Source organism: Glycine soja, chromosome 14 (genome assembly GCF_004193775.1).
Source record: "Glycine soja cultivar W05 chromosome 14, ASM419377v2, whole genome shotgun sequence".
Classification (NCBI taxonomy): Eukaryota; Viridiplantae; Streptophyta; class Magnoliopsida; order Fabales; family Fabaceae; genus Glycine; species Glycine soja.
Window position 1 is genome coordinate 26,021,151 of NC_041015.1, and position 13,164 is coordinate 26,034,314.

The following is a 13,164-nucleotide window of genomic DNA, read 5'->3' on the forward strand; positions in this document are numbered from 1 at the left end:
CTAGGTTAAAATTAAGATCATATTTTCGGATTTATTAACAATGGCTTTGTTGATTAGTGGATAGATAATATGCAAATTTAAGGAAAAATATGGTTTATTGGCTCCGTTTAATTTAGGTTTTTGTTTTAGACTTTTAGTGTCCTTTCTTTTAAAGTTTTGTTTCAAATTTATCTCTATATTTTTTCGTACAAGTGTCCTTTCTTTTAAAGCTTGATAGATTTGTTATGATAATTTTTAAAAAGATATTTGACAACAAGTGCCAAGGTTTATCGAAAACAAAATACACCATGTTAATTGTTGTTACGTGGCCACAAGTACAACAACCGTCTTTTTCCGTAGTGTTTGTCATTTTGTATTCATATACTCTAATTAGTCATTTATGTATTACTTTGTAATGCCAAATAATGCATAGCTAGTCAGTAGTAAGCAAACAGCAATGGGTGACTGAATAAAATATTAAAAAAGTTATTAGTTCTTACAGTACAATATATATATATATATATATATATATAATACTTAAGAAATTTGATTTCATTCGTAATCATTCGGATGAAAGACATGTTAATTATGACATATGAATTTAAAACAAGAAATTATTTAAATCATAAATTAGAATATAATAATAGTGTGTAGAATAATATTTAGTTATTAAATCATAAATTGGAAACAAATTTTTAATTTTTAATAATTATTTAAAAATTATATTTAAGATATTTTTGGTGAATTGATTGACAATATACAAAAATATTTACCATAAGTGTATCAAAATTAAATCTGTTTTTACAAACTAAATAGTACAAACCTATGCAAGTGCTTGTTTTAATTTAATGATCAAATAAAGAATAAAAAAATTTATGAAATGAGATAGAAAACGTGGACCTAATTGGTGGCATGGGTTAGTTTCGTATAAAATTTCGCTACCATCTAGCATTGGTCAAAAAAGAAAACAGAGAGAATGTTCCAGCAAACATTGCTCATTCCTTAAATATAGGTTCTTCTCATTTCCTCTGCTTATAGTTATAATCTACACACACCCGAGACAATGGGCGACACCGTGAGTTTGCCCAACTTATCGACCAAAGTAGTAGCTATTGCTGCAGGGGAAGCACACACTCTCCTTCTTACAGGTAACTAAGTATCGAACTAACTATTTAACTCGATCTCAATGTGCTACTTTTCTTTTGCAACAAACATTAATCATATATACCAAGGTGGTGTGACTTAGTTGAATATTAATATTATCCTTTAAATATGTGATTAACAATTCAATCCCTAATCAATTCGTATTAAAAAAACGTCAGTTGAAAGATATAATTTTTTAAATAAATTTCAGTATTAATATTAATTTTTTATTTTTGACTGAAGGATAACTTAGTTAAAAAAATATATTTATATTATACATGTTACTTTTTATTGGTTACTTGTAATTATTAGAGACTTTTTGCCAGCAATAAGGGATCTCTTTTTTTTTTTTAAAGCTCAAATTTTTATTTTATTTTTGATGTGTAGGGGATGGACGTGTTTATTCCTGGGGAAGAGGAATACTGGGACGGCTTGGTCAAGGTTCTGAACATGACAAGCATTTTCCTGTTGAAGTCAAGTTTGGATCAGAAGAAGACAGCGTAAGAATAGTGGGAATTGCCGCTGGTGCTTATCATAGTCTTGCTCTAGCAGGTTCTAACACTTCTCAGTTATCTTATCACCTCTGAAAATGAATTTGAACAAAAATATCAGCATCAAAAATTAAAATTTTTATTTTATTAAGAAATCAATGCTAAAAAAATTATTAGAAATTTAAAATAAAATAAAATTCATTAATTTCTCAGGAATTAAATATATATATATATATATATATATATATATATATATATATATATATATATATATATATACACACACACGTGAAAATTCATAATATCAATCCTTAACTTAGGATACTTGGACGAACTTTTCTATAAATGTTTAAACGAAGAAAATAAGAAAGAAAAAAACAATCCCTTCATATCTTATCTATAAGCTAATTTATAGAATTTGTCTTATTAACTTCTTTAAAAGTTAATTAAATTAATTTATGTATAAGCTAGTTTGTAGAAATTCTTTCACATTAATTTCTCAAAAAATTGATTATTAATTTATGTATAAGTTAGTTTTAATAATCGCATCATTGCAACATGTATAATATAATAAAAAGTTTATTGAATTACCTGGATATGCTGAAGATTTGATCAATTGAGCGAGGAGAAAAACTATTCCTATTTTACTATGCTGAATCTGTGATGTTCCAATAGATCAACACATTGTAGAGTGGTAAGAAATAGGAATCTCTTTATGCTAAAATTGATAGACTAAGTTACCCATCAGAATAATCCCACACAAAGCCCACCACATAAATATTTAATTACTAATTAGTGCTTTACAATAATAGTTTCAATAAAATTCAATAACAGATTGGACTAACAACTCATATTTTTATATGTTTAAGGTTATTGTTGATATTAAAAAATATTTAATGGAACTAAAAATTATTATATTTGAACTAAAATGACTTTATCTAATATCTTAATTTTTATATATACACCACTAGTAATGAATATTAAATAACGATATATTTGAAAACAAAATATATTAATTAGACTTTCAAATTTTAAAACATCAAATATTTTGGAAAAAATAGAAAGCTAAATCATTAAAAGATATGAAAAAGATGTAATAATATTAAATAACAATATATTTGAAAACAAAATATATTAATTAGACTTTCAAATTTTAAAACATCAAATATTTTGGAAAAAATAGAAAGCTAAATCATTAAAAGATATGAAAAGGATATAGTAATAAAATAATCTAAGTATACTTTAAGCAAAACAAAGTTGATTACACTAGAAAAAATATTTTACATGTCGATTCTTTAGCACATTCATTGACGGTTCGAAAACCGTCTTCCTTCAAAGCCTTTTTCTCGTGCATAAAGGGGATACAAATGGGGTTCAATACAAAAATAATAGAACATATGAATTAACCTATTAGGCTAACTCAGCACAAATTTGGTATGCAAATAATATAGATAGAGATATGGAAATCCAAGTAGTTATACGATATTTCTTCATGTTTTTAACACTCTTATTTCCTTGACTGATAACAAGAACAGTATGAGCCCAAGTGAAGTGCTTAGAGAAAAAAAAATTGAATAAAGGGAGAAAATAAATACAACGGCAATCCTCACAAAACTTTCCACCCAACTACCATCTACCATCCTCACACTCCTCTCCATTCTTTCAATCATTTCTTTCTAACAGAACTTACTTTCCTCCTCATTTTGCCATGTATGAATTATGTTATTCTTGTAGTGAGATTTCTATAGTCCTCTCAACTACCCCATGTGTGTATTTCATAGGATAAATTAAAACAAAAGAAACAAGGTGTTTTTGAAAAAAAAAAGTACCAAAAAGAAACAAGGTGGCGGTGGTTGTTTTGGTTTTCCAATTTCCCAACTAAACGAAACAAAACCCTAACCTGAGTTGTATTCATCCTTTTCATGGGGCTTTCTACATAGAGGAAATTCCCACACATAACCTCACAGAGAGAGTCCAACCCAACCTTCTTCATGTGCATCATTGCAAGATTGACCTAGTACTTGTTGATGTTGATGCCGACGACATTGGCACAGGAGTGGGCCGCGGTGGCCCACATGAGCCCTCCCACGCCACAGTCCACATGAATGTTGCTAGGTGCACCCAGCATTCTAAAAAAATGACAAAATTATCCTTGCTTGTTTTTCCTCTTACGGATCAAGTTAATCCGTACGTTGATCCGTAAGAGACTTACGGATCAACTTGATCCGTAAAAAGAAAAATAATAATTTATTAATTATACATTTAAAGATATTTAAAGATATTTATTTTATAATATAATTTATACATTTAAAGATATTTATTTTATTAATTATAATATAATTAAATTTATTTATTTATTTTATTAATTATAATATATTTATAAATATTGATTTATTATAAATAATTAATTTTTTAATATATTTTTTTAGAATAAATTTGTTTAGAAGATGATATTAAAATATTTACTCAGTCCCATTATAATTATTGTTTAAGGATATTTTATACATATTAATAAAAATCAATAAATAGATAAAAGATAATAATTTTATAAAATTAATATTATCATCATTAATTTATTTTTATTTTTATAATTAATCATATCATTAATATTATAAAGAATATAAAAAAAATAATTAGTATTATATTAAAAATTAAAATACTAACTACTTTATAATACATTTTTTTACATGATCATTAGTATAAGAGAGAAAATAGTAATTATAAGAGAATTTAAAAATATTAGTACGTTATATAAAATAAGGATCTTAGATAACAAATGATGTCCATTTTTTGTTTAATTTTTTTTCTATGAAAATATTAATTTATTTTTTTGTATGTCCTCTACTCATGATGTCCATTTTTTGTTTAATTTATTTTTTTCTACACCCTTTTCAACTTCTTTATTTCAATTATATTTAAAGTTATATGTAAAATTATTTTTTATAAGTTGGTAAACTAATTTAACTAGACCATTTTAATAGCACGCGTGTATATAGACACAAATGGAATACACAATCAATGGAAATAAATAAAACTAACATTACTAGTAAAAATAAATAAAACAAACAATACTCATGAAATGGGTTCATGTATAATATCTATATATACATGGAATATCAATATAAAATATGTAAATAAACTACGCCTAATTTGTGCGCCGCCTGCGTCTAGACCTAACATATACTAGATGGTCATGTGTCACACTCCTGACCAACCTGAGGCATTCTTCGATCACCTCATGTGTCGATCAGCCTGGCGTGACCACCCCTAGACTCAGATGGCGCTCCAACCTTTCAGCAATGTCATCACAAACTTCCTGTTACATACAAAACAAACTGATTACACTAATTATTATGCAAATATTGAAGTAAATGACGTAAATTATTAGTATTACTTACCACTGCATGTCTAGGCTTCTCCACAGATGTCGATAATGCTCCTGGCTCCGGCACGTGAGGGATATCAGTCTGCGGAGCCTAAGGGATGACTCGGGGCTACGGGGCATGACCATCATGCAAAGGATCTGATGCGTGGCCTGGTGTCATGAAAGGATGCGAGATGCGGAAGAACCAGTCCATGTAGTCACTAGCACACTGACCTGGCACAGCGCACACATCACCTGTTGGAATGATATGATCTGAGTAGTGCATCCACCTGTCGTTTATATCATCATACGAGACCCATGAATCGACAGGAGGAGCAGGAATGGTCTGTGTGTATCCAAACTGCCGCACGACCCTCTCTGGTCGATAATAAACAGCAACAGGCCCCCAGCGCAAGAGACCAGAATAGCATGATCTGATGTGGAAGTCCCGGACCAATCGGTAATCCCCATACGAGATCCAACACACATCCGGAATCTGAAGTCGGTCCAGGCACTCCCTGTACGCCGGCGTACGAATGCTCTTCACGATCTTCTTCGTCACAATCCACCTACACGCACATGGAGAATCCTCGTCGTAGTCCTGATCAGTAGTGGAGTCTGCGACTGACGGAAAGTGCTCGTAAATCCAGCACTACAGATGTAACATCAAAATTATAAACATTAATAATGAAAGTGTAACAAAATTTAAAGTTGAACATTGTTGAGTCTGAACGAATGAAAAACATATTTGTTACCTGCAACAGTGTGATGTAACCGCCAAGCTGTCGGTTGTGGCTGATAGATGCATCATTCAGCTGGTCGTACATATGCACCAAAGCAGCCATTCCCCAAGCGTACCTCTCTGTCATACTGAGGTCATGAAGGGCCTCCAAGTAGACAACATGCACATTGGTTGCACTCTTGTTAGCAAACAGAGTGCAACCCAGAAGATGAAGAAGATATGCGCGAGCCGCAGCTGTCCAATGACCTGCCTGGCATCGACACTCATATATATCACGTACCCATTGCAGGTGTACGTACGGTCCACGACACTGGGCTGTCTCAGCCCTGGCAGACTCTGTAAAGACCATCAATAAGTCCATCAGCATCTCAACCGCATCATCCACATGCAAGGGCTCAAAGGCATGTAAGTCGCCAACCATTGGCAGATGGAGAAGCGAGGAGACATCGTCCAGCGTGATGGTGAGCTCTCCCACAGGGAGATGGAAACTAGACGTCTCCCAGTGCCACCGCTCCACAAATGAGGACAAAAGTCCCCGATCGCCGGTGTCTACCGAACACGCGATCAGAGGACTTAGTCCTATACCAGCAACAAGTCCCTCAATGGCAGGGACAGGCCTGCCTAAACTATGGGCCTTCCTCCCATGAGAGGATAACTTCAACTCAGGACGCTCCTGAATTGAAGTATAAAAGAACACAAAATTCGTTAAAATCATCATTTAAAGGAAAACTAATTTCAATCATAAAGTATAATTTACAAATAACTAAAAATAAATATTATAAATACCTCTCCCATTCATACGCTGCAAGCAACGTGATCCGCATACTGGGTCAACATGGATGGGTCGCTCGGACCACCCGGAAATCCCTCATGCTCATCCTCAGTAGCCTTCGCGCCTGTGTCCGCAGGATTGTCTGCCACAATGTCCTCATAATCAGCTGGTGCCATCGGGTCATCCGAAAATACATCAGGCTCAACATCTGGCGCAGGGACCACTGGTTCATCGTGCACCATTGGAATCATCACGATCTCCTCTACCCACACCTCTGTCAGTAACCTGACCTAAGGCATGACCTAATCCTCTGATCCTAACCATGATCTGCAAATGAGTACCGCAAATTCAATCACCGATTTCATTCACTCAAAGTAACGCAAATTTCACGTGGTTGATCTGAACTACAATAAACTTGACCCTAATGATGATAGGCCTTCTCATCAACAAGTTTCGTATAATCTAGCCTTCATGTACACTTGTGGTTCATGATAAGTTTCGTATAAGCTAGCAAGTACCAAAGAATTGTTCATGAGAAGCCTTCATGAATAAGCAAGTACCAAAGAATTGTTCTAGACATGGGAGTGATAAATATGTAAAGTTTGATGTTCATATTGATGATGATGAAGATAATTTGAGTGAACCAGATCAGACAGAGTTTGTGGGAACTTTTGTTAATTTGTTCCATGGACAAGGCCATAATATCAAAGTAACTAGTTTTAAGGTAGGGATATCGAAAGTGCTCGATTGTTTAGAAGCTAAAGAAGACGATGTTGTGCTAGTTACTTTGGTGCCTAAGGTTGGAAAAGGAGATGTCATCATAGGAGGCATCAAAGTTGAATTTATTCCAAAGTACAAGGATTAGTTTTGTTGTTGTGTGTGCATCTCGAGCTCGTACACTTTCTTGGCTTGCCAAATTAACAACAAATACTTGAAAGAAAATGTTAGCAAGATGGGTCAACAAAGCTGAGTCATTTTCAATCCATGAATTAAAACTAAAGACAGAACCACATCATGATAGACACCAAATGAAGCCAAATAAAGCCTTATTTCTTGAGCTGATAAACACCAATGAAACTTCTACTCATGATTTTACAAATGTTTTGCTACCCTGAGAAACATTATTTCATTCTAATATATCAATTGCTTTAAGTTGATCAAGTTTAAGTTCTTTAAGAAGTTTATTCTGTTTTAGTTATTTTTCAGGGCATGGATGGTGAATGGCAAAAAACACCTTCTTAATTCTGCTTCGAGAATCAAGTTTGGCCCCAAAAGCTATCCCCGACCAGTCATTTTACCATATGATAATCGAAATAAAACAAATGGGTGAGAAAAGTTTAGAGACAGGGAATTTATCTTGTTCTAATGAGAGGACATGTCTTAAGCATAAGCTAAAACTTATCAATTCAAAATGTGTGTCATTTTAATGTTTTAGGGATACAAAACAAAATGTGTTTCTCAATCAATGAGATGCAATTCTTGGAGAAACTTGGAACGATGACGATGGAACGATGATTAGAGCTAGGAAAGCTAAAACAATTAAGGGATTTGATGATAACTAATTTCAAGGGAGAACTTGGATACACACTATGTTCCTCAATCAATGAGATGTAATTCTTGGAGAAACTACATATTAATGCATTAGGTTATAATGAAGTGATTGACTTGAACTTTAAGTCAACCCAATCTGCACTTAGGAAGCTTTGCCTTAGGGGGAAGTTAAAAAAGTTGCCAAATTGGATTCGACGACTCGAAAATCTAGTAAACTTGTCTTTGATGTACTCCGAGTTAACTAATGATCCATTGGAATCAGTAAAAGATATGCCAAATTTGTTGTTCCTCGCTATCAAATTTGTGGTTTGCATATGTGGGTGTGGTGCCGTGGTAGTGTGGTGGTCACTCACTAGTCACTGGCCATCAAAAGTCTTACTTGAATTGAAGTGAAAATTTGGGTTGTACATGTTAAGGTTTGGTGAACTCGTACTGTAACAAGACAAGTTGGATTTGGATTAGCACTTTAATCCTCTTAGCATAGTGCTTCAGCAATTTTGGTACCAAAAATTTTAAATGTTCGATTTTGGGTCTCATAATTTTTCAAAATGAGTAAGTGGAAAAAATAGATTATGCACAGAATGCTAAACAACTATACTTATTATTCTAAAGCTATTGTTTTTCCTTTTTCTCTCAAGTATCAACTATTGATCAAGTTTTAGGGATTTGTCCTAATCATGTTACTTTTGAACTTAATTTGCTGAGGTTGTCTAGGCGTTTAAATCAGTTTTTCGATACCACATTTAGTTCTAAGTAGCAATTACATAAAAGGCAATTACATATTCGCATTAAATCAAATTGAAACAGTAGATATTCTCCAAAATGACTCTATCTATCAAATATTTAGCATACATTCAGAGGTGATCCTAATAACCAAAATTCCTAATTTCAAAAAAAGCTCACATTGTATCAAATATTTGGCAATTTTTCAATTAAAATGAAGTTGTGACTTTTATGGATCACCTGATCCGTAAAGTGTGTTGAGCAGTTTACGGATCACCTGATCCGTAAGCATGTTCCGGATCAAGTTGATCCGGAAGATGCTTAAAGATCACTTGATCCATAAACTACTAACAAATAGTTTATGGATCACTTGATCCGTAAGCATCTTCTAGATCAACTTGATCCAGAACATGCTTACGGATCAGGTAATCCGTAAACTATTCACAGTAACTTTCCGTTTACGCCATTGTCGACAACATTGGAAGCAACAATGGAAGCAATAACAAACAAGAAAAGGGACAATAGACCTTACCTTGATGAAGAACAGAAGAGCAGAACCTCGTGGAAGAATGGAAGAAGCGCACTCGAAGGAGGGAGAAGCAGTAGCTCGCGCTGGAGAAGCACAACCACCTCGTGTCGGAGAAGCAAAGGGACTCGCGGAAGAATGAGGAAGGAGGAAGAAAGGGCCGCCGGTGGAAGAAAGAAGGAAAAGAGGCTCGCGGAAAAGAAAGAAGAAGAAGAAGCTCGCGGAAAAGAAAGAAGAAAGAAGGAGAAGAGGCTCCTGGGTGCACAGCTTTTTTTTAAAAATAATAAGGGCATTTGTGACTTTTCACAATAAGTGCTGGGTGCACCAGTAATAACGCTGGGTGCACCTAGCAACGCCCAGCCCACATCCAGGATTTTGTTGTCGGATTTGGCCTCGATAAGATCAACAACCATCTCCTCATGGAGGCGCGTTGCCATGAGAAACTTGAGAGGCCGACCTCAAGCTCTCTCAATGCCATTGGAGAAAACAAGAAGATAAAGGAAAATGGGAAAGCCATTTACATGATGGTTTTAATAAAACTGTCATTGAACAAATGTTTTCAAGATGAAAAGTTGTGATTATTTTAAAAAATACTAACGTATTGTTTACGATATCAATTTTCTAGAACTATCTTCAATCTGTGTCGTAAAATAACATTTTTGTTGTAGTGTTATGCTAGTCCATATTACATAATCCAACATTAATCTTTTAAAAAAATCTTTAATTTTGATATTATAAATTTAATTTTTTAACATGATTTTTAACATCATTTAATAATGATGTGACATGGTACATCAATTGTATTATGAATATTACAACTCTTTTTTTTTTTAATGTTTCAGTTCTTTTGCATCATCCTTTGAACTGTGCCCATTTCAATGCATGGAGTTAACAATTTTTTTTATTGGATCCTACTGAATGCTTTTTCTGGATGGTCTCTTTCAATGTTGCAATTCATGGGTATAGTAACAGTGCTTATAGTCAATGCTATGAAAATAAATATGAAGAAATAATTTGAAACTAAGTTTGATGAAATTTCTACTTTGTCTGAAGTGTAGTACAGTGAAGATATATGTTTCACTCTTTTTTTTTGTTCTGGGGGGATCATGAGAAGTTAGACATTGCTAAGCAGGGGAAGTGAATCTCCTCCCTTACCCTTGATGATGGGGACACAAACTCAAGAGGCTTAATTAATTATCAAGATTAAATACTATGTGCCTTATTTGGAATTTAAAGATTTTTCCCCCTTTCTAACATTTCCTGCTACTTGTGTTGTGTGTTAACAGATGATGGATATGTTTGGTGTTGGGGCTACAATATATGTATCCTTATTAATAAGCTTGAAATCCCTTGGTGGAATTAAATTACAGAAATTCATTGTTCAGTTGTTTATAGTTCTAAAAATATTATTGATTTATATTGTTTATCAACATCCTTGACCACTATATGGATGGTCAACTTGGTATACATGGAGAGGAATTTCATGGCAGAAAATACACCGATGGAGATTATTCTATAGTGCCCTGCTTATTGAATAAGTTTCTTGACTTGCACCCCCCTGATTCTTCATCAATATCAATTGTTCCAGAAACAGAAGGCCAAGCATCACTAAAGGTAAAAATATAAATTACCCTTTTGCATTTGTTTTAAAACAAAAGCAACTCATGGTGTGTGCCTCGCAAGTAATTATTAGATAATTCCAAATCACCGTGTATCGGTCTTGATCAATCCCTATATGACACGTAGTCTAATTTTTTAATTTATGATAAATAATTGAAGTTCGATTACGTGTCATGGAGATTAGTTGAGAATTGGGACTATAATGATTATTAGATAATTCCATATCATGGTATATTTTTAACCCTGATCAATCTTTATATGACACTTAATTTAGTAGTTTAATTGTCAATAAATAATTATTGACACTTGATTACGTGTCGTATGGAGATTAGTTGAGAGTTGGCACTAAATGATCCTGAAACATGTAATAATTTTTCTTGCCTCGCTAATGTGCTTTAAACTGTTTCCAGATAATTGATGTCAAAGCAGGAGGAATGATGTCTCTGTGTATTGATAATCTTGGGGCCCTCTGGCTGTGGGGAAATTGCCCTCAACAAAGCAAAGAAGGCGACTTCTCTCTTATAAGCAATTTCACTCCAACACCAGTGTGGGATTTTCATGGCCACACTGTAGTTAAAGTAGCATGTGGAAACGAACATGTCGTGGCACTTGTTACTGCTGGAGAATCATACAAGGGCGTGGATGATCTAGTGTGCTACACTTGGGGTAACAACAGTCATGGTCAATTAGGCTTAGGGGACACAAAGAATAGGCCAAGACCACAAGTGGTGAAAACATTTGATCTTGAATCCCCTTGGGCAATATATGAGGTAGCATGTGGTGCCTTCCACACTGCTTTGCTTACTCACAAAAAGAGGCACAGTGACACATTAGAAAGCACATGCTGGACCTTTGGCCTTGGGGATAATGGCCAACTAGGTCGTGGCACAACACAAAGCACATCACTTCCTGAACCTGTTAAGGAATTGCCACAAAATGTGCATCTTGTTTCTGTTGACTGTGGCTTGTTTCACACTTGTGTTGTTTCCTCTGATGGGGATGTGTGGTCATGGGGAATGGAGAAGGGTCTTGGCTTGTGTTCTGATGATAGCAATGGTGGAACACATTCTGGTGATGCTCTTTCTCCGTTTCTTATCTCTTGCAATCCACATCAACCTAAATTTTCACAACCAGTTCAAGTTGCATGTGGGGCTGCTCATACTGTCATTATTGCGCATGAGGGTTGCAAGCTATGGTCTTGGGGGAGAGGAAGGAGTGGAGTTCTTGGAAATGGTAAGACTATGGATAGTTACACTCCCACCATAGTGTTGTGGCCTCCACTGATGGAAGATTTCAAACAAGAGGAACTATATAGCTCATGTGAGCATGATAAAAATGAGACTAAAGAAGTCACAGAAATAGATGAGAGACTATCTTCAGCATTGAATCAACTGAAGCTGCTTCAAACAAAGCTATCCATAATAGAAAGATATGCCAGTATACTTCATAGTTCCCTATTTGGTGAACCTTTTGATGAGCAAGATGTTCCTGCTTCATTGAAAAATTCAGGTGCATTTGACATTGCAAAGGAATGGGAGAACATGTTAGAGGCAGCAGATGGTACAAAGCTGATTAATTTGGAAATGCTCTACCGAAACATGCATGCTAGTGTGAAAGAAAAGCTAATGAAAAGAAGGATCAAGGCGATTATAGATGAATGCCTACTACAATCTTCACAGGTGAAAAATTAGTACATATAAAAGTAAGAAGTGAACCATTCTGGTCAAAGGATTGCACATACAAATTAATAAGCTAATTGTCTCCAAATTATTGTCTTTATTTTGTGTCCGTGAGAATATTTTTGTAAGCCTCTCGTGTGATTGAGTTCTGTACAGAGTTGAGCACCAACTGGCATTGATTTTTATGCCATAAATGTTTAGTATGCCATATCCATGAGTAGTTGTATCCGTCCTCTTGTTGTAGTATGACTTACTCCCTAATCTCCTTATTCAATTGAAGCTATTCTTGGTTGTTATTTAACTAGTTACCCTACCCAGCAATGCCCAGGTATTATGTGTTTCAAATAATGGTATAATTGTCATACATTAATTAAATAAGAACATCAGAGAAATAAAGAAAAGTTTTGATATACAGGATTGATTATAATAGTACTCTGGAAGTTTAACAAATGAATGAAAAAAAGAAAAATTCAACACACCTGCAACGTAATAATGCCTTTCCTTGTTGCATACAATAACATCAAGTATAGCTCCAATGTTTGTTTGCCAAACTCATAAGGCTGTAAGATGTATT

General features: G+C 34.2%; 1 protein-coding gene across 3 annotated transcripts; it reads left to right on the plus strand.

Annotated features, from left to right (window-relative positions):
- The first annotated feature begins 953 nt into the window (after positions 1 to 953).
- Positions 954 to 12,891, plus strand: LOC114385425 (probable E3 ubiquitin-protein ligase HERC4). 3 transcript variants are annotated; one of them, XM_028345498.1, is made up of 5 exons: positions 954 to 1,127; positions 1,510 to 1,674; positions 10,578 to 10,613; positions 10,742 to 10,905; positions 11,322 to 12,891. In XM_028345498.1, the coding sequence occupies exons 1-5, from the start codon at positions 1,043 to 1,045 to the stop codon at positions 12,600 to 12,602; spliced, it is 1,731 nt and encodes a 576-aa protein (XP_028201299.1). In that variant the 5' UTR covers positions 954 to 1,042; the 3' UTR covers positions 12,603 to 12,891. The 3 variants fall into 3 exon arrangements, with proteins under 3 accessions (XP_028201299.1, XP_028201300.1, XP_028201301.1); XM_028345499.1 differs by lacking the exon at positions 954 to 1,127 and adding an exon at positions 7,698 to 7,817 and having other exon boundaries at positions 1,557 to 1,674; XM_028345500.1 differs by lacking the exon at positions 954 to 1,127 and adding an exon at positions 7,687 to 7,817 and having other exon boundaries at positions 1,561 to 1,674.
- The last annotated feature ends 273 nt before the right edge of the window (positions 12,892 to 13,164 follow it).

Bases quoted from the DNA above. Each gene is read 5' to 3' on its own strand.
- LOC114385425 (XM_028345498.1), top strand. From the start codon at position 1,043: ATGGGCGACACCGTGAGTTTGCCCAACTTATCGACCAAAGTAGTAGCT. The intron at 1,128-1,509 runs GTAACTAAGTAT...TTTGATGTGTAG, and splicing joins ACACACTCTCCTTCTTACAG to GGGATGGACGTGTTTATTCC. The intron at 1,675-10,577 runs GTTCTAACACTT...GTGTGTTAACAG, and splicing joins TCATAGTCTTGCTCTAGCAG to ATGATGGATATGTTTGGTGT.